Source organism: Salvelinus sp. IW2-2015, linkage group LG19 (genome assembly GCF_002910315.2).
Source record: "Salvelinus sp. IW2-2015 linkage group LG19, ASM291031v2, whole genome shotgun sequence".
Taxonomy (NCBI): Eukaryota; Metazoa; Chordata; class Actinopteri; order Salmoniformes; family Salmonidae; genus Salvelinus; species Salvelinus sp. IW2-2015.
In genome coordinates, this window is record NC_036859.1 from 17,258,507 (window position 1) to 17,280,872 (window position 22,366).

Here is a 22,366-nt window from a genome sequence, read left to right on the forward strand (position 1 = left end):
TGGCCTAGTGCTCAGCACTCATTGTCCCTCCATCAGGTCCTAAGGGCTAGTGCTCAGCACTCTATTGTCCCTCCATCAGGTCCTAAGGGCCTAGTGCTCAGCACTCTATTGCCCTCCATCAGGTCCTAAGGGCCTAGTGCTCAGCACTCTATTGTCCTCCATCAGGTCCTAAGGCCTAGTGCTCAGCACTCTATTATCCCTCCATCAGGTCCTAAGGGCCTAGTGCTCAGCACTCTATTATCCTCCATCAGGTCCTAAGGGCCTAGTGCTCAGCACTCTATTGCCCTCCATCAGGTCCTAAGGGCCTAGTGCTCAGCACTCTTTGTCCCTCCATCAGGTCCTAAGGCCTAGTGCTCACCTCATGTCCCTCCATCAGGTCCTAAGGCCTAGTGCTCAGCACTCTATTGCCTCTCCATCATGGTCCTAGTTGCTCAGCACTCTATTTCCCTCCATCAGGTCCTAAGGCCTAGTGCTCAGCACTCTATTATCCCTCCATCAGGTCCTAATGGCCTAGTGCTCAGCACTCTATTGTCCCTCCATCAGGTCCTAATGGCCTAGTGCTCAGCACTCTATGTCCCTCATCAGGTCCTAATGGCCAGTGCTCAGCACTATTGTCCCTCCATCAGGTCCTAATGGCCTAGTGCTCAGCACTCTATTGCCCTCCATCAGGTCCTAAGGCCTAGTGCTCAGCACTCTATTGTCCCTCCATCAGGTCCTATGGCCTAGTGCTCAGCACTCTATGTCCCTCCATCAGGTCCTAAGGCCTAGTGCTCAGCACTCTATTTCCCTCTCATCAGGTCCTAAGGCCTAGTGCTCAGCACTCTATTGTCCCTCCATCAGGTCCTAATGGCCTAGTGCTCAGCACTCTATTGCCCTCCATCAGGTCCTAAGGCTAGTGCTCAGCACTCTATTGTCCCTCCATCAGGTCCTAATGGCCTAGTGCTCAGCACTCTATTGTCCCTCCATCAGGTCCTAAGGCCTAGTGCTCAGCACTCTATTGTCCCTCCATCAGGTCCTAAGGCCTAGTGCTCAGCACTCTATTGCCCTCCATCAGGTCCTAATGGCCTAGTGCTCAGCACTCTATTGTCCTCCATCAGGTCCTAATGGCCTAGTGCTCAGCACTCTATTGTCCCTCATCAGGTCCTAAGGCCTAGTGCTCAGCACTCTATTGTCCCTCCATCAGGTCCTAAGGGCCTAGTGCTCAGCACTCTATTGTCCCTCCATCAGGTCCTAAGGCCTAGTGCTCAGCACTCTATTGTCCCTCCATCAGGCCAATGGCCTAGTGCTCAGCACTCATTGTCCCTCCATCAGGTCCTAAGGCCTAGTGCTCAGCACTCTATTGTCCCTCCATCAGGTCCTAAGGGCCTAGTGCTCAGCACTCTATTGCCCTCCATCAGGTCCTAAGGGCCTAGTGCTCAGCACTCTATGTCCCTCCATCAGGTCCTAAGGGCCTAGTGCTCAGCACTCTATTTCCCTCCATCAGGTCCTAAGGGCCTAGTGCTCAGCACTCTATTTCCCTCCATCAGTCCTAAGGGCCTTAGCTCACACTTATTGCCCTCCATCAGGTCCTAATGGCCTAGTGCTCAGCACTCTATTGCTCCTCCATCAGGTCCTAAGGGCCTAGTGCTCAGCACTCTATTATCCCTCCATCAGGTCCTAAGGCCTAGTGCTCAGCACTCTATTCCCTCCATCAGGTCCTAATGGCCTAGTGCTCAGCACTCTATTGTCCCTCCATCAGGTCCTAAGTGGCTAGTGCTCAGCACTATTGTCCCTCCATCAGGTCCTAAGCCTAGTGCTCAGCACTATTGTCCCTCCATCAGGTCCTAAGGCCTAGTGCTCAGCACTCTATTTGTCCCTCCATCAGTCCAAGGCCTAGTGCTCAGCACTCTATGTTCCCTCCATCAGGTCCTAATGGCCTAGTGCTCAGCACTATTGTCCCTCCATCAGGTCCTAATGGCCTAGTGCTCAGCACTCTATTTCCCTCCATCAGGTCCTAAGGCCTAGTGCTCAGCACTCTATTGTCCCTCCATCAGGTCCTAATGGCCTAGTGCTCAGCACTCTATTCCCTCCATCAGGTCCTAAGGGCCTAGTGCTCAGCACTCTATTATCCCCTCATCAGGTCCTAATGGCCTAGTGCTCAGCACCTATTTCCCTCCATCAGGTCCTAATGGCCTAGTGCTCAGCACTCTATTGTCCCTCCATCAGGTCCTAATGGCTAGTGCTCAGCACTCTATTGCCCCTCCATCAGGTCCTAAGGCTAGTGCTCAGCACTCTATTTCCCTCCATCAGGTCCTAAGGGGCTAGATTGCTCTCTATTGTGTCTTCTCTGTTTTAAAAAGACAAACTACTATAAAAAAATGTCCACTACCATTCATGTTTTTAACCTATTCACTGGGCCCTGCAAGTAGTTCTTACTCAGCCTCAGACTATTTTGCTGTCCCATTTCCATGCAGGGCCCGTAATGGTCTGCAGAGGAACATTCTGTTCAGTTTATCCTAAGATGCCGTAGGCAGCACTCCAACTCTCATGGCCTCGCTACCATCAGGGGTCATACATTTTTATCTCTTATCCATTTGGTTTTAGATTACCTTGATGTTTTCTCAGCTACTCTAACTACTATGTCCGCATCCATCAGGTGTCCTAAGGGTGGAATCTATGTTTGTGCTCAATTGCACTCGGTATGACCCCTCGTCCATCAAATGTTCTGGTTCACCCCAAATGCGCCTTATCGTGCTTCAGACACGTCTTCCCATTGTCCCGGTACCATCAGGTCAGCCTAAAATGGCCCTTTACTTGTGCTACAGCACTCGTGATTGGGCCCCTGCCAATGCAGGGTCCTGAAGGCGACCCCTAGTGCTAGGGCACTCTATGTCACGCTCCATCAGGTCCTAAGGGCCTTTAGTATCAAGCACCTACTTATTGCTCTCTCTCGGCATCGACGGTCTCCTAAATGGCTAGTGCGTCCAGCACTCTACTTGTTCCCTCCATTCATTGGATTTGCTCCCTCATATATCGGGCACATCCTCAGTGTGCATCAGACACCTCGTAATTGTTCCCTCCATCAGGTCCTTAGACGGCTACTCTAGTCCTTGTTGCTCAGCACTTATTAGGCCTCCTTATCAAGAGTCCTATAAGTGGCCCCGTTAGATGCTTTCAAAAGCACATATTGACCCTACACATCAAGGTATCCACGATAAGAGGTCTAAGTGCATCAGACAACTCTACTCATCCGTCCCATTGCCAGGGTGGCAGAGATCAGCCTAATGGCGTAGGTGAGTGCTCCTTTTGTCAGGTTCTATTGTACCCTCCCATACAAGGGTACCACTCAATACAGCCCTAACACTGGGCACTCCAGCACTAATTGGTCCCACTCCACTACACGGTTCTCTAATAGGCACCCACTAGGTGCTCTTAAGGCAACCTTATTAGGTCCACCTTCTACTATCACAGGTACCCTTTAAAGGGCCTACCAGGTAGCTTCGAGAGCACTATTTTTTGGTCCCTTCCATTCAGAGATGCCTAAAGTGGTGCCTATTGCTCAGTACACTCTATGTCGTACTCCCTTACCAGGTGCGAGGTCCTAGGCCTAAGTTGTCAGGGCACTAAGTTTATATGGTGTACCCCCATCAGCTGTCCTGAGGAGCGACCTAGTGCTCAGCACTATTGTCCTCCATCAGAGTTCCTAGTGCTCAGCACTTATGTCCCTCGCATCAGAGGTACCTAACAACATGGTGAATGGTCCTATTTTGACTCTCAGGTTAGCTACTATTATTTACCAATCCATCAGGTCCTTAATGGCCTAGGTGTGCTACAGCTAATTTCTATTTATTCTTCCTTAACCATCAGTTGTTCTAATTGGCCCTAGCTGTGCTCAAGCACTATTGTCCCTTCACATTAACAAAAGCGTCCTAATTGAGCTTCTCTAAGTGTTGGCCTAGTGCTCAGCACTATTGTCCCTCCATCAGGTCCTAATGGCCTAGTGCTCAGCACTCTATTGCCTCTCCATCAGGTCCTAAGGGCTAGTGCTCAGCACTCTATTATCCCTCCATCAGGTCCTAATGGCCTAGTGCTCAGCACTCTATTGTCCATCAACTCACTCTGACATCAATGCAAATACCACAGAAAATCACATCCCATGAAAAACAGTACCATGCACCGTTAGACTACATTGTTTGACATCACTGTGATGATCAATTTGAAGAAAGAAGTTCAACAACAGATCGAAACAGTGGAAAACATGGTCGTTGTGGATCTTGTTTCAAAGCCAAACAACAAAATGGACAGCGCTTTCTAAGGTGAAGATTAATTAAAAGCATTTAAGACGTTGCATATAGATCATGATACGCATATTAGAGCTTACAGTATGCATAGGCCTATGTGCCCAAGCCTGAAAAAAAGCCATTAAAATAATGGTTGTTCCTAATAARCTACACAGCATATTACGCACGGCAGACACACACTTTGCTACATCATTGGTCTAGCCTATACTCCAAAATTAAATCGTTTTTTTTTCTCTCTTCATAATTAATAGGCTAACATTTAGCTACAGAATCTCTCACCACCGTGCGTTTCCATCTCCTCCTCGCTCTCCTTCATTCCTTTCTCGAGTGCACAGAGGGGCTGTCAACAGTTTAATCAAATATGTTTCGTTGTGAAAATATGTTACGATCAAATGTTCCCGCACAGATTACACTAGGTTTCCCATATTAAGCACTGGGTAGCTTCAAGAACAGGGTTGGGGAGCCCATGGCATACAGAGTTTGGGCAGAATATCACCTGTCACGCAGCAAGAGGCTGCTCCTCAAACAGGAATATCACCTGTCACGCAGCGAGAGGCTGCTCCTCAAACAGGAATATTACCTGTCACGCAGCGAGAGGCTGCTCCTCAAACAGGAATATCACCTGTCACGCAGAGAGAGGCTGCTCCTCAAACAGGAATATCACCTGTCACGCAGCGAGAGGCTGCTCCTCAAACAGGAATATCACCTGTCACGCAGCGAGAGGCTGCTCCTCAAACAGGAATGTCACCTGTCACGCAGCGAAAGGCTGCTCCTCAAACAGGAATATCACCTGTCACGCAGCGAGAGGCTGCTCCTCAAACAGTGGTTGATGCGTGGAGTGAAGTAAGGGTTCTGATAGACATTTCTATATGCAACCCTGTGAAAGCAGAGCTTTGATGGTTGCCACTATAAAGAGGATCCCAGCTGCTACTATGATTACTTCTCAGCTATTAATATTAAACACATTGCTCCGCTGCAGAACCAGAGTAGCCTACCTGGCATGCTTGAAAAAGGAACCGCAGGAGCCTCCATTCACTATTGGAGTGCAAACAGATGACAGGTCTTTTTTCCCGCGCCCGTTTGATAAAATGGGCCATTCTAAATCGAAATGACTTTAATATATTTAAAGCCAACATTAAATTGAGAAAAGTCTGATGGGTGAGAATATGATCACTTCATGAGAGAACAGCGTGTGCCGCCTGATGCAAGGAACATAGCTCATCATGCAGCGCATTTCCGGTTTGATTTCTCAGACATTCTAATTTTTCTCTCTAAATCTAGCGTGTAGAACCCGCTTCAAATGATCACTTTTATGCTCAACATAGCCACTTCATATGTGCACTCGTTCGGGGGTGAGAAAAATATCCTTTCTACTTTATTCAGCTAAGCTCAATTATATTCTTCTTCCTATAAAATCATATGATAAAAAAATTATGGCATGGGATTTATAAGCACATCTTGTCTGCTAAATGAACTAGCCTACAGCTTAGGCTGCCATTGGCATGTCACATAGAAGATGATATCTGGCTGAGTCGGCTTGTATGTTATGTTATGTCTTCTGAAATACATTTTCTTCACATCATAATGTTTCTTTAGACCTGCCTAAAATKAAATGGATTCATTGTGATGGTATATATTAAATGGATTCAGACTTTTTGTTTTTAAATGTTCCAAAAGGCGCTCATTAGCGACTTGTATGCGGAGGCCTGGAGATGCTAAAAGTGTTTACATTAATTTACGGTCAATTACCGTGAGACGGGCAGTAACTTGCATGAGTTACCGGCTGATAAAATGTCATCAACGCCACAGCCCTATGTATAAGGGGTCTGTCTATGCTTGTGTTGATGTGGTCTGTGTATGGTGTTTCCTGTACGTTTTCACAGCGTACCTTGGCTCATGGTCTGCAGCTTAGAGGTGGAGCAGTTAGGCAGGGCCTTCCACAGGTAAAGCACCTCGATCACAGCCAGGATACACAGCTCTCTGGATGGGGAGTGTTTGCTTAGCCTCTCCGCCTGCACACACACAGGCGCACGTTTACAATCTCAGCCGAGAAGCAGAATTCTACTCACWACATAATCAACTGCCAATTTTCCTCCGTACAATTACTTCAGATCACCTTGTAACTGTGTGACTCGCAAAAGGATTTCTCCTCACTGGAAGTAATAATTCACATGGATATCTATAGAAATGTGCTGTTGCCAGTCCCACGCCTACCCTCTGCATAGAGAACTGTTCTATCTGATTGGTGTTCCGTTTCAAAAGCTTGTGTACGTCCTTGAAGACAACGGCAGCTCCCTCCAGATCGCCTGACGCTCCCTGGCACACTATAGTGGACCACAAACACAGAGAGATGTCCAGGCGTTAGAGTCTGCAGGGTATCTCAACAGCAACATATTACCGTTATCAGAGGATGTAAGCCATTATTGCTAATAGTTCAGAAGCTTTTCATTCAGGTGAGTTAACGTTCCCAGTTATGGAACTTATTTTACTTTCGAAGAGAAAAACCAAGAGGGCGTTCTTCTAACCCCACCTCTAATTACATGACTTCTAACCTCTGCCCTCTCACCTCCAGTTAGGTAGGTGTAGTAACACTGGGACCAGCGTGACTCAGTCGCCAGACGCTGAAAGGCCTTGTAGGCGTCACCGCACTTCAGCTCGATCATACTGCACCACCCTGAGAGCAGAGAGAATGAAGTGTCACTCAGGAACAACAAGGTAATGGTGTTATATACGTTAAGAGTTGAGGTAGAAGTGAGGAAGTAAAAGCATATTGTACCTATTTCATACAAACAAACATGTTGGATCTCCCTCTGGTCTGTAGCCAGCTCTAAGGCATTTTGGAAGGACGTCAAGGCACTGTTGATCTGGCACTGGATGAGTTGAGGAGAGGGGGAAGATTAGGACAAGGAACACACTARAGCCACAGTTGTAGACACAGGTTTCCTTGTGGTATCTGTCTACTTCTATCTAGGTTGTGTCGAGTAGTGTACACTGGAGCACAAGAAAATAGGTGTTATTATTGGCGACATTTAGGTTGAACCACTTCATTTAAATTGTGTTTTAAAACATTTTCTCTCTGCTGAACATGGCCCAGGTCCTTACCTCCAGACGCTGCACCCTGCCCTTGAAGAATATGAAAAGGGAGGAGTTAGGGTATACGGGCTCCTTTCTCTGGAGGATAGCCTTCGCCTCCATCAGACCGGCCTGTGTGTCTGAGCCGTCGAGGGTAAAGAAGGGTTGCACTACCGTATGGTACCACAAGAGGGCCAACCTGCCACAGGGGGAGAGAAACCACCGTTATTGACAACAGTGAGAGGAATACCGGTGAACATCAGCATTCAGAGAGTCAGTCAAGAAACCAAGACATATCACAGCTGTCGGTAAACATATGACRCATTTCGAGTTGAACAGCCTGCTACCACACTCCGCAAATACGTCAGCTAAAAACAAAATKAATCAATATTCTGCAGAATCAACCGTTGCATGCAGCTTAGATGTGAAAGCAACAGCACTTGAAAGTCCAAGACAAATTTCCCTTCAGGCACAATAAAGTTAATCTCATCTTAAATGTTGAACATGTGTCTTCCTAAAATAAATACAATCATTGTTCTCTGCCAAGGCATTGAAGTTCAACCAGAACAGGGGCATCAGCCAGCTTCTCTCTATTATTAAAGCAGTTAATCTTGGCCCCTGGCAGAGTGGCAGAGAGCTAATGGGTTTCAGGTCTGGTGAAGGCTGTCGTTTTATCCCAAATGACAACCTATTCCCTATATAGTGTACTACTTCGACCAGAGTCCTATGGGCCCTGGTCAAATGCATTGCACTGCGGAAGGAATGAAGTGCCATGTGGGACACACCCTGTGTCTTCTGCCTCCTGCTGTGGATGTGTGGGCAGAATCAAATAGCGGAGAATTTCTAATCAGTATGGTGGTGACTCCAGTAATAAATAAGCTGTTCAATATGAATCACTGATATTCTCGAGGGCTGCCGAGTGGCGCAGCGGTCTAAGACACTGCGTCTCAGTGCTAGAGGCGTCACTACAGGCCCTGGTTCGATTCCAGGCTTTATCACAACCGGCCGCGATTGGGAGTCCCATAGGGCGGAACGCAATTGGCCCAGCGTCGTCCGGATTAGGATTTGGCAGTAGGCAGTCATCATAAATAAGAATTTGTTCTTAACCGACTTGCCTAGTTAAATAAAGGTAAAAAAATACAAATAAATATTCKGAGCCAGCTAAGCTGCTCTGTATGTAGTAGGGGAAACAGACCAGGGACCTCTCTCTCAGGTCTGCTGGTTCTTTTCTCTTCCCAAATAATCACACTACTCTGTCTAGTCCATGTATAGGCTACATTACGTAGGATTACTACATATATTTTCTATCATTAAATACATGGTCACCATGTCCATATGACATATGTTGAATGAGATAAATTATTACACAGCAATGACCCCAAAAACAGTTCAAGCCAATAAAGTAAAATAAACCAACACGAGACAACAAAAAGACACCCTATGGTCGGTAGTGGTACACCTACTCACGTAGCTAAGGGGGCCTTCATGTCCTTACTTTCACTGGCATACGCAAGGGCGGACAGCCCCTGGTGACGGTCGCCGGGGAAACCCAGAAGGTTGACGATCTTCAGCAGGTGCGGCGGTATCATGGAGATGCACAGGTGGAACAGGCCGTAGCCAAAACTGACCGAGCCCTTAAGCCGGGATAGGGCCTCCGGGCTCACCCCATTGGTCCTCTGGGTTGGGAGCTTGGCCGCGCCGTGGTTGGCCTGGTCAGTGGATGGAGAGGGAGACGCCTGCTGGTTGGAGGACCTCCTCTTGCTGCAATCCTGCAGCTGGCTGATGTCGCTGTAACACTTGTTGTACATCTTCCAGGCTTTGCGGAGGATCCAGCCTCCTCTGATGTATGCTGGGTGGGTTTGGGAAATCCATGAGATATGATTAACATAAAGCAGCAGGATGTTAGAGTACTGAGAGACATGGTCTAGATACCAAGGCCCATTACAGCAAATCACTTATTGAGCATGCATTATAATCAGTACGCAAGATATTGAAACAGACCTACGATCTTCTAAACTGTACCAGTGAGTAGCCACAACACAGTGCAGTCATTCAGTCTAGTAGTAGCAGCACAGCCAATCCGTCAAGCAGTCAGCTATAAGCCTACACGCAGGTCAAGGTAGAAGTGATGAGGCGTCTCACCTGACAGTTCCTGTTTGATGAAGGAGAGGACAGCGAGGTACACCTGGCAGTCTGCCACAAGGATCTGTCTCTGGAGGCGGTCTACTATAGCCACCCCTGACCTCTGGGGGTCCTGGAGGAAGGAGCAAACAAGAGCACGGTGAGGTCAACGTCTAAACTGCAGAGCAGGCAAACACACAGAGCACGGTGAGGTCAACGTCTAAACTGCAGAGCAAGGCCAAACACACAGAGCACGGTGAGGTCAACGTCTAAATGCAGAGCAAGGCCAAACACACAGAGCACGGTGAGGTCAACGTCTAAACTGCAGAGCAAGGCCAAACACACAGAGCACGGTGAGGTCAACGTCTTTAAACTGCAGAGCAAGGCCAAACACACAGAGCACGGTGAGGTCAACGTCTAAACTGCAGAGCAAGGCCAAACACACAGAGCACGGTGAGGTCAAGCCAAACACAGTACCGTGAGAGAAGATGACGTCAACTTGACATTGGCAGACCGCAAGACAAGTCAGGCGTGTGTGGATAGAGGAGGTGGGAGGTGCTACATACAGGTATGAGCTTCGATGAGGTTAATTAGGTGTGCGTGTACACATTGTATTTCACTTACACTCCTCCTGATCTTGTTTTTGATGGTCTCGATGACCCCGGCATTGTCTCGCTCACAAAGTCTCTCAGTGGCTCTGAGGTCCTCAAAGGCTGTCTGCATCTTCTCCTCCTCAAACGTCATCATGGCATTCTACACACACAGGCAGATTCATACAGTACCAAGTCAGGGCCTTGCTCTCATTCTAGACAGTATGGTAGTCTTGGCGTAATGCCTTATCATGTACCAACACTATTGTTTGAAAGTAGGCTAAACAATTATCCTGTCAGCAACAGACATGCGGTCAAATATATTGGCACCCTAGCACTATACAACGGAGTGGAKTGTTCTGCTTTCTCTTGTTGAAAGGTAATTTTTTCACCCCTTAGATACCTGAAACTTATATTACCACAGGTAAGAAACTACACAGTAATCAAGAATCTAAATAATTTCTACGTTGAATAATTTTGTTTTTTTTGGGGGGGGGGGCTCCTGTGCAGTTTTAAATCAAATAATTACATGTATGAACACTAAAAAAAAAATCWATTTCAACTTATTTTAGATGAAATAGTGAAACGTGCAAGGCTGCCAATATATTTGCCCTCAACTGTATAACAATGAACAGCACAGCTAGACAACCAACTATTCATCCTGAACTTACCAGACTAACATGTTATCTACTGTGATCATTTTCAAAGATGTGCACAAATAATGTATTCCCTGTCAGTATTCAAACCCACCGTGAGCCAATTATATCAGTTTGGTGAATCACCCGCCAGCAGCGTGTGATGCACAGCAAGATTAGTGCTGAGGATATCCCGGGTGTGCTATTATTTGTGTGACCTTCAATTCATTCAGTCAATCTGCACCGTAAATCCACTATGACAAGGTCTATGTATGAAATAGAGATGTACTGTGAAAAGCCAACTATTGAACTAAAAAGGTTGTCATTCAATAAAACGTACAACATAACAGACTGTAATACAGACCTCTTCCTGTTCTTCACTCCAATAGAATCCAATTGTCTGCATCGCAGAGTATCAAATGAGAATATCAGTGGAATTTGGGAGACGTACAGTAATTCAGTCAGAAGTTGACCCTCCTCTGACCTCTCCACCCCTACTCACCAGGAAGCTGACAAAACTGGCTCCGAAACTCATCAGTGGACTGTGGGTCCTAGAAGAGAGAGGGAGACAGAGAGATGGTTGCGGTAAGGCTAAAACAGTTCAGTTTCTTAAGAGAGACAGCCAGGACAGGTGAAGATGGGTGAGAGCTATAGGGTTGTTTCAAGTCAAACTTAGGTATCCTCCAGCAATACCATCTGGATCTCTTCATTGACATTTGCGGTATCAGCAGGAGACAAAGCTGTGTGTGTGTGTGTGTGTTTGAGGATCTAACTAAGCCTGTCGCGTTTACTCTGTATTTTTCACTTTCAAGTCCCAAAAATGGCCTGCTCTAAATTATTCCCGAATTCAGAAGAATTCAAATGTATTTGGTTGGAGGCAAATTAGTAAATTACTAAGTCATTTCTCTCACCTGTGGTAAGTAGCAGGTGCCTACAGAGTAAAAATAGCCATTCAACCAGTTTTGAAAAGAGAACATTTTAGGCCCAAAAGACTCGTTAACAGCTTCTACCCCCAAGCCATAAGACTGCTAAACAATTCATTAAATGGCCACCCAGACTATCTGCATTGACACCCCCCGCTTTTGTTTTACACTGATGCTACTCGTTGTTTAGTCTATGCATAGTCACTTCACCCCTAGCTACAGTGCATTCGGAAAGTATTCAGACCCCTTGTCTTTTTCCACATTTTGTTTCATTAAAGCCTTATTCTAAAATGTATTAAATTAATGTTTTTCCACATTAATCTACACACAATACCCCATAATGACAAAGTGAAAACAGGTTTAGACATTTTTGAAAATGTATTAAAAAACACAAGTATTCAGGCCCTGTGTTATGAGACTCGAAATTGAGCTCAAGTGTTTCCATTGACCATCCTTGAGATGTTTCTACAACTTCGAGTTCACCTGTGGTAAATTAAATTGATTGGGCATGATTTGGAAAGGCACACCCCTGTCTATATAAGGTCCCACAGTTGATAGTGAATGTCAGAGCAAAAACAAAGCTATGAAGATGAAGGAATTGTCTGTAGAGCTCCGGGACAGGATTGTGTCGAGGCACATATCTGGGGAAGGGTACCAAAACATGTCTGCAGCATTGAAYGTCCCCAAGAACACAGTGGTCTCCATCTTTGGAAGAATTTGGAACCACCAAGACTTCCTAGAGCTGGCTGCCGGCAAAACTAAGCAATCAGGGGAGAAGGGCCTTGGTCAGGTAGGTGACCGAGAAACCGATGGTCACTCTGACAGAGTTCCAGAGTTCCTCTGTGGAGATGGGAGAACCTTCCAGAAGGACAAAAATTGCTGCAGCACTCCACCAATCAGGCCTGTATGTAAAGGCAGTAAAAGGCACATGACAGCCCGCTTGGAGTTTGCCAAAAGGCACCTAAAGGACTCTCAGACCATGAGAAACAAGATTCTCTGTTCTAATGAAACCAAGATTGAACTCTTTGGCCTGAATGCCAAGTGTCACGTTTGGAGGAAACCTGGCACTGTCCCTAGGGTGAAGCATGGTGGTGGCAGCAGCATGCTTTGGTGATGTTTTTTCAGTGGCAGGGACTGGGAGACAAGTCAGGATGAAGGGAAAGATCAGAGCAAAGTACAGAGAGATACTTGATGAAGTCCTGAGCACTCTGGTGCAGGTTCTTAGACTGGGGTGAAGGTTCACCTTCCAACAGGACAACGACCCTAAGCACACAGCCAAGACAATGCAAGAGTGGCTTCGGGACAAGTCTGAATGTCCTTGAGTGGCCCAGCCAGAGCCGGAACTTGAACCCGATCGAACATCTCTGGAGACAGCTGAAAATAGCTGTGCAGCGACGCTCCCCATCCAACCTGACAGAGCTTGAGATTATCTGCAGAGAAGAATGGGAATGGGAGAGACTCTCTAAATACAGGTGTGCCAAGCTTGTAGCGTCATACCCAAGAAGACTTGAGGCTGTAATCACTGCCAAAGGTGGTTCAACAAAGTACTGAGTAAAGGCTCTGAATAATTATGCAAATGTGATATTTCTGCTTTTTATTTTTAATACATTTGCTAAAATYTCTAAAAAACTGTTTTTGCTTTGTCATCATGGGGTATTGTGTGTAGATTGATGCAGATTTGTTTTTAATCAATTTTAGAATAAGGCTGTAACGTAACAATATGTGGAAAAAGTCAAGGGGTCTGAATACTTTACACATACACAAATTACCTCAACTAACCTGGTATCATTACCCCCAGTATTTAGCCTCATTATTGTTATTTATTGTGTTACTTTAGTTTATTTAGTAAATATTTTCTTAAAACTGCATTGTTGATTAAGGGCTTGTAAAGTAAGCATTTCACCTGTTGTATTCGGCGCATGTGACTGTACTCCATTATAAAGTGCAAGGATGCCAATAGCCTGGAAACCCGACATTTAATTTAAATTTACAGTGGCTACAGAAAGTATTCAGACCCATTCACTTTTTCCACATTTTGTTGTGTTACAGCCTGAATTTAAAATGGATTCAAATGAGATGTTTTTGTCACAGGCCTCCACACAATACCCCATAATGTAAAAGTGGAATTCTCTCTGTATCCCTCAAATACAACTATCTGTAAGGTCACTAAGTCGAACACTGAATTTCAAATACAGATTCAACCACAAAGACCAGTGAGGTTTTCCAATGCCCCGCAAAGAAAGGCACCTATTGGTAGATGGGTAAAAATAAAAAAAGCAGACAATATCCCTTTGAGCATGGTGAAGTTATTAATTACACTTTGGATGGTGTATCAATACTCCCAGTCACTACAAAGATACAGGCGCCCTTCTAACTCAGTTGCCGTTGAGGAACGAAACCGCTAAGGGATTTCACCATGAGGCCAATGGTGACTTTAAAACAGTTACAGAGTTTAATGGTTGAGGCTGGATCAACAACATTATAGTTACTCCACAATACTAGCCTAATTGATAGTGAAAATAAGTACAAATATTCCAAAACATGCATCCTGTTTGCAATAAGGTACCAAAGTAAAACTGCAAATGTGGGAAAAAAATGTGACGAAGAAATTAACTTTATGTACGGAATACAAAGGGTTATTCTGAAGGCACTAATTCTACGTTGGGCATAACTGAGTGTTTGGATCAGGAAAGTTTACTCTCACGACTTCAACAAGCCAGAATATTGAATAAAATTATATTTTAACTTGCTTTACTGGTTATCCGTGTGGTTGGTAATTTTGCAGGTAGGAATTCAAGACAATATATCCACAGGAAAGTACAATTATATAAACTTTTCAAAGCACTCGTAGTGCGTTCAGATGTTTCTGCACATGCTTCATGTGAAGCACTATGTAAACACATGCACGAGCTTGGCAAGTATGCAAGCTTCTCATGCATATATTTTCATCTTGTGCGCATACCCCAGGTGACAGAAATCTGTATGTATTCCTACCTGCAAAAGGACCAACCACACGGAATGACTGTTAAAAGGAAGTTTAAATATACATTTTATTCAACACGCTATCCTGATCATTTCAATGTAAGACCCTTTACAGGCGAGGCAAGAAATCTACTGACTTAGACCTAGTCACATTGTTGATCTAGATATGAATAATGATGACAATGATTTGGTTGCTGATGATATCTGACAAGTGAGGAGGTACTGTYAACAGTTTGGGAACACCAACTTGTTTGCTCTCGGAGTGTAACCTTGAATCAATGACTGACATGACGGGAATGGGTGTGACCTGCTTTGTATGGTATAGGCCTACAACCCAACCACTGCGAACTCAGATCTTTGCCACGTTCAAGACAACTCGGGAAACTCAGAGTTAAAATGTGCATACTTTTGTTTTTGCATAGAACTTATTTTTGGTTAATTGTGATAGTTTCCAAGTGCTAAACTCAGACCTCATTTTTCTACAACGAGTTTCCAAGTCGTACATTTCTGAGTTTCCAAGTTGTCTTGAACACAGCAACAGTCTTCCCATCTGGGGTGGGATCTTAGCTAAAAATCTAGTTCAAACAGGTTCTTTGACAAAGTACAGCTGTACTGCAAAAATCTCAAAATCTATTTATTATTTAAATTATCCTTGTAAGATATATCCCTAGTCCAGTTTGGCTTGCTCATCACAACAATCCTCTCAAACTTACAGTATAGAGAAGTGATAAGGACATTAGCATATTGCAAAAGTGCTTGGAGAACACTTTCGCATTGCTTTGAGGGAAAGAGGAAACACTTCATATTAGAGAGAACTGCAAATAAACACTGAATGACAATGTCTCCTCCGCATGATACAAGAGAGGTCTGTAGCTAGTTCGCTGCAGGGAGAAACAAAGCAATGTATTAAACAGCTTTATAGAGCCAGTGAGCAGGGAAAGAGGTGTCTACAAACTATGACAGTTGTGGAAAAGAGAGAGAGACAGAGAGAGCTTGCAGGGGTGACGGCAAAATTCTGCTTTCGGCTGTGTAATGGCTGACTTTCACACTTTATAGAGTTATGACCACAATATGACATTAGATGTACATATTCCCTCAGTGGCACTCTCCTCCTGATCTGGTTCAGTTAAGGATACATAACAATAAAAGTGTTTGTTTGACTTAAACTGGTGTGCACACATGCGTATGCACAAACAGTGGAGGAGTTTAAAGTGACTAAATGTGACAGAAGTCCCACCTGCTTCGAGGCCCACATTTTCAGCAAGAATGAACATTAACCAAATAATTAAATAAATATATATATATATATATATATACATACATACAGTGGGGAGAACAAGTATTTGATAACCTGCAAAATCGGCAGTGTTTCCTACTTACAAAGCATGTAGAGGTCTGTCATTTTTTATCATAGGCACACATCAACTGTGAGAGACGGAAACTAAAACAAAAATCCAGAAAATCACATTGTATGATTTTTAAGTAATTAATTTGCATTTTATTGCATGACATAAGCATTTGATCACCTACCAACCAGTAAGAATTCCYMCTCTCACAGACCWMTTAGTTTTTCTTTAAGAAGCCCTCCTGTTCTCCACTCARTACCTGTATTAACTGCACCTGTTTGAACTCGTTACCTGTATAAAAGACACCTGTCCACACKCTCAATCAAACAGACTCCAACCTCTCCACAATGGCCAAGACCAGAGAGCTGTGTAAGGACATCAGGGATAAAATTGTAGACCTGCACAAGGCTGGGATGGGCTACAGGACAATAGGCAAGCAGCTTGGTGAGAAGGCAACAACTGTTGGCGCAATTATTAGAAAATGGAAGAAGTTCAAGATGACGGTCAATCACCCTCGGTCTGGGGCTCCATGCAAGATCTCACCTCGTGGGGCATCAATGATCATGAGGAAGGTGAGGGATCAGCCCAGAGCTACACGGCAGGACCTGGTCAATGACCTGAAGAGAGCTGGGACCACAGTCTCAAGGAAATCCATTAGTAACACACTACGCCGTCATGGATTAAAATCCTGCAGCGCACACAAGGTCCCCCTGCTCAAGCCAGCGCATGTCCAGGCCCGTCTGAAGTTTGCCAATGACCATCTGGATGATCCAGAGGCTGTCTCTTATACACATCTAGATGTGTATAAGAGACAGTTCTTTGGTGATGCTTTTCTGCAAAGGGGACAGGACGACTGCACCGTATTGAGGGGAGGATAGATGGGGCCATGTATTGCGAGATCTTGGCCAACAACCTCCTTCCCTCAGTAATAATAATAATATGTATACATATACACATACATACACAAACACACAGTTGAAGTCAGAAGTTTACATACACCTTAATCCAAATACATTTAAACTTAGTTTTTCACAATTCCTGACATTTAATCCCAGTACAAATTCCCTGTCTTATGTCAGTTAGGATCACCACCTTATTTTAAGAATGTGAAATGTCAGAATAATAGTAGAGAGAGGGATTTATTTCAGCTTTGATTACTTTCATCATATTCCCAGTGGGTCAGAAGTTTACATACACTCAATTAGTATTTGGTAGCATTGCCTTTAAATTGTTTAACTTGGGTCAAACGTTTCAGGTAGCCTTCCACGAGCTTCCCACAATAAATTGGGTGAATTGTGGCCCATTCCTCCTGACAGAGCTGGTGTAACTGAGTCAGGTTTGTAGGACTCCTTGCTCGCACACTCTTTTTCAGTTCTGCCCAAACATTTTCTATGGGATTGAGGTCAGGGCTTTGTGATGGCCACTCCAATACCTTGATTTTGTTGTCCTTAAGCCATTTTAACACAACTTTGGAAGTATGCTTGGGGTCATTGTCCATTTGGAAGACCCATTTGCGACCAAGCTTTAACTTCCTGACTGATGCCTTGAGAAGTTGCTTCAATATATCCACATCATTTTCCTTCTCATGATGCAATCTATTTTGTGAAGCGCACCAGTCCCTCCTGCAGCAAAGCACCCCCACAATATGATGCTGCCACCCCCGTGCTTCACGGTTGGGATGGTATTCTTCAGCTTGCAAGCATCCCCCTTTTTCCTCCAAACATAACGATAGTCATTATGGCCAAACAGTTCTATTTTTGTTTCATCAGACCAGAGGACATTTCTCCAAAAAGTATGACCTTTGTCCATGTGCAGTTGCAAACTGTGGTCTGGCTTTTTTATAGTGGTTTTGGAGCAGTGGCTTCTTCCTTGCTGAGCGGCCTTTCAGGTTATGTCGATATAGGACTCGTTTTACTGTGGATACAGATACTTTTGTACCGGTTTCCTCCAGCATCTTCACAAGGTCCTTTGCTGTTGTTCTGGGATTGATTTGCACTTTTCGCACCAAAGTAAGTTCACCTCTAGGAGACAGAACGCGTCTCCTTCCTGAGCGGTATGACAGCTGCGTGTTCCCATGGTGTTTATACTTGCGTACTATTGTTTGTACAGATGAACGTGGTACCGTCAGGCGTTTGGAAATTGCTCCCAAGGATGAACCAGACTTGTGGAGGTCTCCAATTTTCTTCTGAGGTCTTGGCTGATTTCTTTTGATTTTCCCATGATGTCAAGCAAAGAGGCACTGAGTTTGAAGGTAGGCCTTGAAATACATCCACAGGTACACCTCCAATTGACTCAAATTATGTCAATTAGCCTATCAGAAGCTTCTAAAACCATGACATTTTCTGGAATTTTCCAAGCTGTGTAAAGGCACAGTCAACTTAGTGTATGTAAACTTCTGACCCACTGGAATTGTGATAGTGAATTATAAGTGAAATAATCTGTAAACAATTGTTGGAAAAACTACTTCTGTCATGCACAAATTAGTCTTAACCGACTTGCCAAAACTATAGTTTGTTGACAGGAAATTTGTGGAGTGGTTGAAAAGGCCCTTTCTGGGCACCATTTGTCATCGTTATAGTGCAATTAATGTATTGTTTAGTGTTGTGTAGTGGCTTTGCTGGCAGGCATCCTACATTTCTTTTTTGCCCCACCAAGATTTACATGCTAAAATCACCACTGAATCACGTTGACAGTATTCCTTTTGATTTAAACATTACATACTATTACATATCATTCCATGCCCATGGAAGAAGTGGTCAGAAAGTTACATTTTGGACCTGAATGCCAAAACATTTAGTTGGACCATTTTGCATACCCCACCATACCATGAGACATCCATGTCATCACTGGAAAAGGTTTTTATATAATTTCAAAGTTTTATATAATTTCAAAGCTTACAACAATGTTGTCAATCTATTTCATTATTATATATATTTTTTAAACCTTTAATGTCAATTAACTAAATTACACGCACTCGTTTTTTCTCTCTTCATATTCACATATGTTGTAMCTTTGACTACAATTCAGTGGTTCCCCAACTACTTATAGTCCCATACCCCTTCAAACAGTCAACCTCCAGCTGCTTACCCCCTCTAGCACCAGGGTCAGCGCACTCTCAAATGTTGTTTTTTGCCATCATTGTAAGCCTGCCACACACACACTATACAATACATTTGTTAAACATAATAATGAGTGTGAGTTTGTCACAACCCAGCTCGTGGGAAGTGACAAAGAACTCTTATAGGACCAGGGCACAAATAATAATAAACAATCATTTTAATGTTTATTTAACCATCTTACATATAAAACCCTATTTGTTCATCAGAAATTGTGAATATCTCACCACAGGTTAATGAGAAGAGTGTGCTTGAAAGGATGCACATAACCCTGCAATGTTGGGTTGTATTAGAGAGTCTCAGTATTAAATAATTTTCCACACACCTGCCTGTATTTAGTTCTCATGCTAGTGAGGGCCAAGAATCCACTCTCACATAGGTACATGGTTGCAAAGGGCATCAGTGTCTTAACAGTGCGATTTGCCAAGGCAGGATACTCTGAACGCAGCCCAATCCAGAAATCTGGCAGTGGATTCTGATTTCTTAAATTTTATTCACAGAACCGCTTGTTGCAATTTCGATGAGGCTCTCTTGTTCAGATATCAGTAAGTGGACTGGAGGCAGGGCATGAAAGGGATAACGAATCCAGTTGTGTCATCCGTTTCGGGAAAGTACCTGCGTAATTGCGCACGCAACTCACTCAGGTGCTTCGCTTTATCACATTCGACATTGACCGTAAGCTTGAGTTCATTGGCACACACAAAAAAAATKATCGTACAATGATGGAAAGACCTGTGTGTTGTCCTTGTTAATGCAGACAGAGAAGAGCTCCAACTTCTTAATCATAGCCTCAATTTTGTTCCGCACATTGAGTATAGTTGCGGAGAGTCCCTGTAATCATAGATTCAGATAAGAAAAAACATCACTCAGATAGGCCAGTCGTGTGAGAAACTCCCCATCATGCAAGCGGTCAGACAAGTGAAAATAATGGTCAGTAAAGAAACTTTAAGCTCGTCGCTCAATTTTWAAAAAACGTGTCAATACTTTGCCCCTTGATAATCAGTGCACTTCTGTATGTTGTAAAAGCGTTACATGGTCGCTGCCCATATCATTGCATAGTGCAGAAAATAGACGAGAGTTCAGGGGCCTTGCTTTAACAAAGTTACCCATGGCTTTTGCGCCATCAGTACAGATACCAACATGAGCAGCAGCTACGTTTGGCTACATACGGTCCGTATGAATTCCTTAGTGGAATTCCCATGAGAGAGTAACGGTTAACGTGATTGGATGTTAATTATTTGACTAGGCTACCTGTATTTAACATTGTGTTGTTATTTSACAAGATGGTTAAATTTTATTTTGGGCAGGCGAGAGAAAAAAACTCACCCAAATGTATTGCCCCTTTGGAAAATATAAATTAACTGCTTGAAAATTAGAAAAAAAAAAAAAAAAAAAATTGTTGACATGTTAATCACATTTTTATTTGCCGTACCCCCCGAAGGCATTTACTTCCCCAGTTTGGGAATACCTGGACTACATCATCTGAGTTTTTGTTGTTGTTGTGCCAGCCACAGGTTGAGAACATGATTTTGAGTACAGGGTGGTTGTCATTTCAATCATAGAAATATAATTCATAGAATGGACCTATCCCTTCAGACCATTTCAATTTAGCTGGTACATCATAAAAATMTTATTGACATTTTTACTTCTAATTACTACCACAAAGAAGATCACCAGTCCACCCACAGTCGAAAGGCAACTTAAATGGTCATGTATATTCTCTTATCTATATTTCAATAGGTTTCCCAAGGAGGATTGACAGCATAATTTAAAACAGATATTCCATTTCAAGTCAACATTCTGTGTGGACCTCCAACCATCTTTGTGGTACCATTTGTAAGTTTACATTTCAATTGTAAACCCATTTTAGTACATTTATCAGCCAAAACATAACACCCATCCTGTATTCAATAGCATATCTCAACTGATGGCGAGCACAACACAAAAATTATAGATGTAAAATAGGGTTTAAACTACAACATATGGTATATGAAGAAAAAGAGGTCACGTCAATTATCTAAAAACGCGTAATGTACTTTTTACTCCATACATTTTCCCTGACACCCAAAAGTACTCGTTACATGTTGATTGCTTAGCAGGACAGTAAAATGGTCAAATTCACGCACTTATTAAGAGAACATCCCGGGTCYTCCTACTGCATCTGATCTGTCGGTCTCACTAAACACAAATGCTTCGTTTGTAAATTATGTCAGAGTARGCCCCTGGCTATCCGTAAATGTAAAAACATGTTAAATTCCTTCTGGTTTGTTTAATGTAGGGACTTTGAAATTATTAACTTTTACTTTTGATACTTAAGTTATGTTTTAGTGATTTCATTTACTTTCGATACGTAATTAACTACATTTCAAACCAAATACTTTTAGACGTCTACATAAGTAGTATTTTACTGTTAATTTTCTATTAAGGTATCTTTACTTTTACCCAAATATGACAATTGGGTACTTTTTCCACCACTGCAAATTGGCTTATACCCTATAGGCCTACTAATCAGTTTCACGCGGGCTTCCTCAATCTGAAAAAATAAACAAAGCCGGAAATAACAAACTATACAGCATAAATACTTATAGGATAACTCTTATAATTCAAATCTTCGCCACATCAATTAACCAATGAAACAGTATTTTAAGTTAATTGTTTATGGCACAGCACCGTCTAACCTGTATTTTCTGAAAAGTTCATCGCTCTCCTTGAATCCGTTGTTGAGCAGCATGTTTATTCCTTTGAATGCCAACTCTGCGTCGTCAATCTGTTCCGTCTCATGTTGTTGTGATGGTTCTGGGTCCGCCATCGATCACAACCCGTATGTTTAGTGTCAAGAACTGTTAACCAAGTTCCTATGCAGCGCGCTTCGCCTTTCGAACCACAACACACCGGAGAAATGGAAGCGACAGTCTAGACTGGTCGAGAGGCGGTGCACCTCGTCTCGTTGCCGCTACAGCGGGCTTCTACAGTAGCTCACAGCCCACTTCGAACTAACAATTGACACTATCGCATGTTCTTATCATAAATTATAGTTTAATTTGATCAAAGGTGTTTGAGGTAGCTACAAGAATATCCTTGGTTTACATTGTTTTCTTCAGCGTTGTGTCCGTCTTCCACTCTGTGTTGGGGTGCGTTCCCAAATAATAGAGGAAATGGAAATGCGATGGTATTCTTGCCGCCAGTGATTCAACCAATGAGCGTATAGTATGTTGAAAATAGTGTTGAGGCGCTAGATATTATCAAAGATTTCACATGTGAAAATGAAGCTTATGTTTTTATATAAAATATTAGGGAGTGG

At 43.6% G+C, this 22,366-nt stretch overlaps 1 protein-coding gene across 2 annotated transcripts in view; it reads right to left on the reverse strand.

Moving 5' to 3' along the window:
- Positions 1-22,224, reverse strand: part of LOC111979728 (tetratricopeptide repeat protein 39C) — a 26,667-nt gene extending 4,443 nt beyond the window's left edge. Inside the window, exons 1-11 of one of the 2 annotated variants that reach the window (XM_024010414.2) lie at positions 21,744-22,224; positions 11,201-11,249; positions 11,063-11,098; positions 10,098-10,226; positions 9,495-9,606; positions 8,820-9,201; positions 7,383-7,551; positions 7,057-7,150; positions 6,847-6,954; positions 6,495-6,604; positions 6,169-6,292 (exon numbers count right to left, since the gene is read on the reverse strand). In XM_024010414.2, coding sequence (XP_023866182.1) covers positions 6,169-6,292; positions 6,495-6,604; positions 6,847-6,954; positions 7,057-7,150; positions 7,383-7,551; positions 8,820-9,201; positions 9,495-9,606; positions 10,098-10,226; positions 11,063-11,098; positions 11,201-11,249; positions 21,744-21,874 — 1,444 coding nt within the window. In that variant the 5' untranslated portion in view covers positions 21,875-22,224. The remainder of the gene's footprint in view (positions 1-6,168; positions 6,293-6,494; positions 6,605-6,846; positions 6,955-7,056; positions 7,151-7,382; positions 7,552-8,819; positions 9,202-9,494; positions 9,607-10,097; positions 10,227-11,062; positions 11,099-11,200; positions 11,250-21,743) is intronic. The other variant, XM_024010415.2, reaches the window with a different exon arrangement.
- Positions 22,225-22,366: the final 142 nt, after the last annotated feature.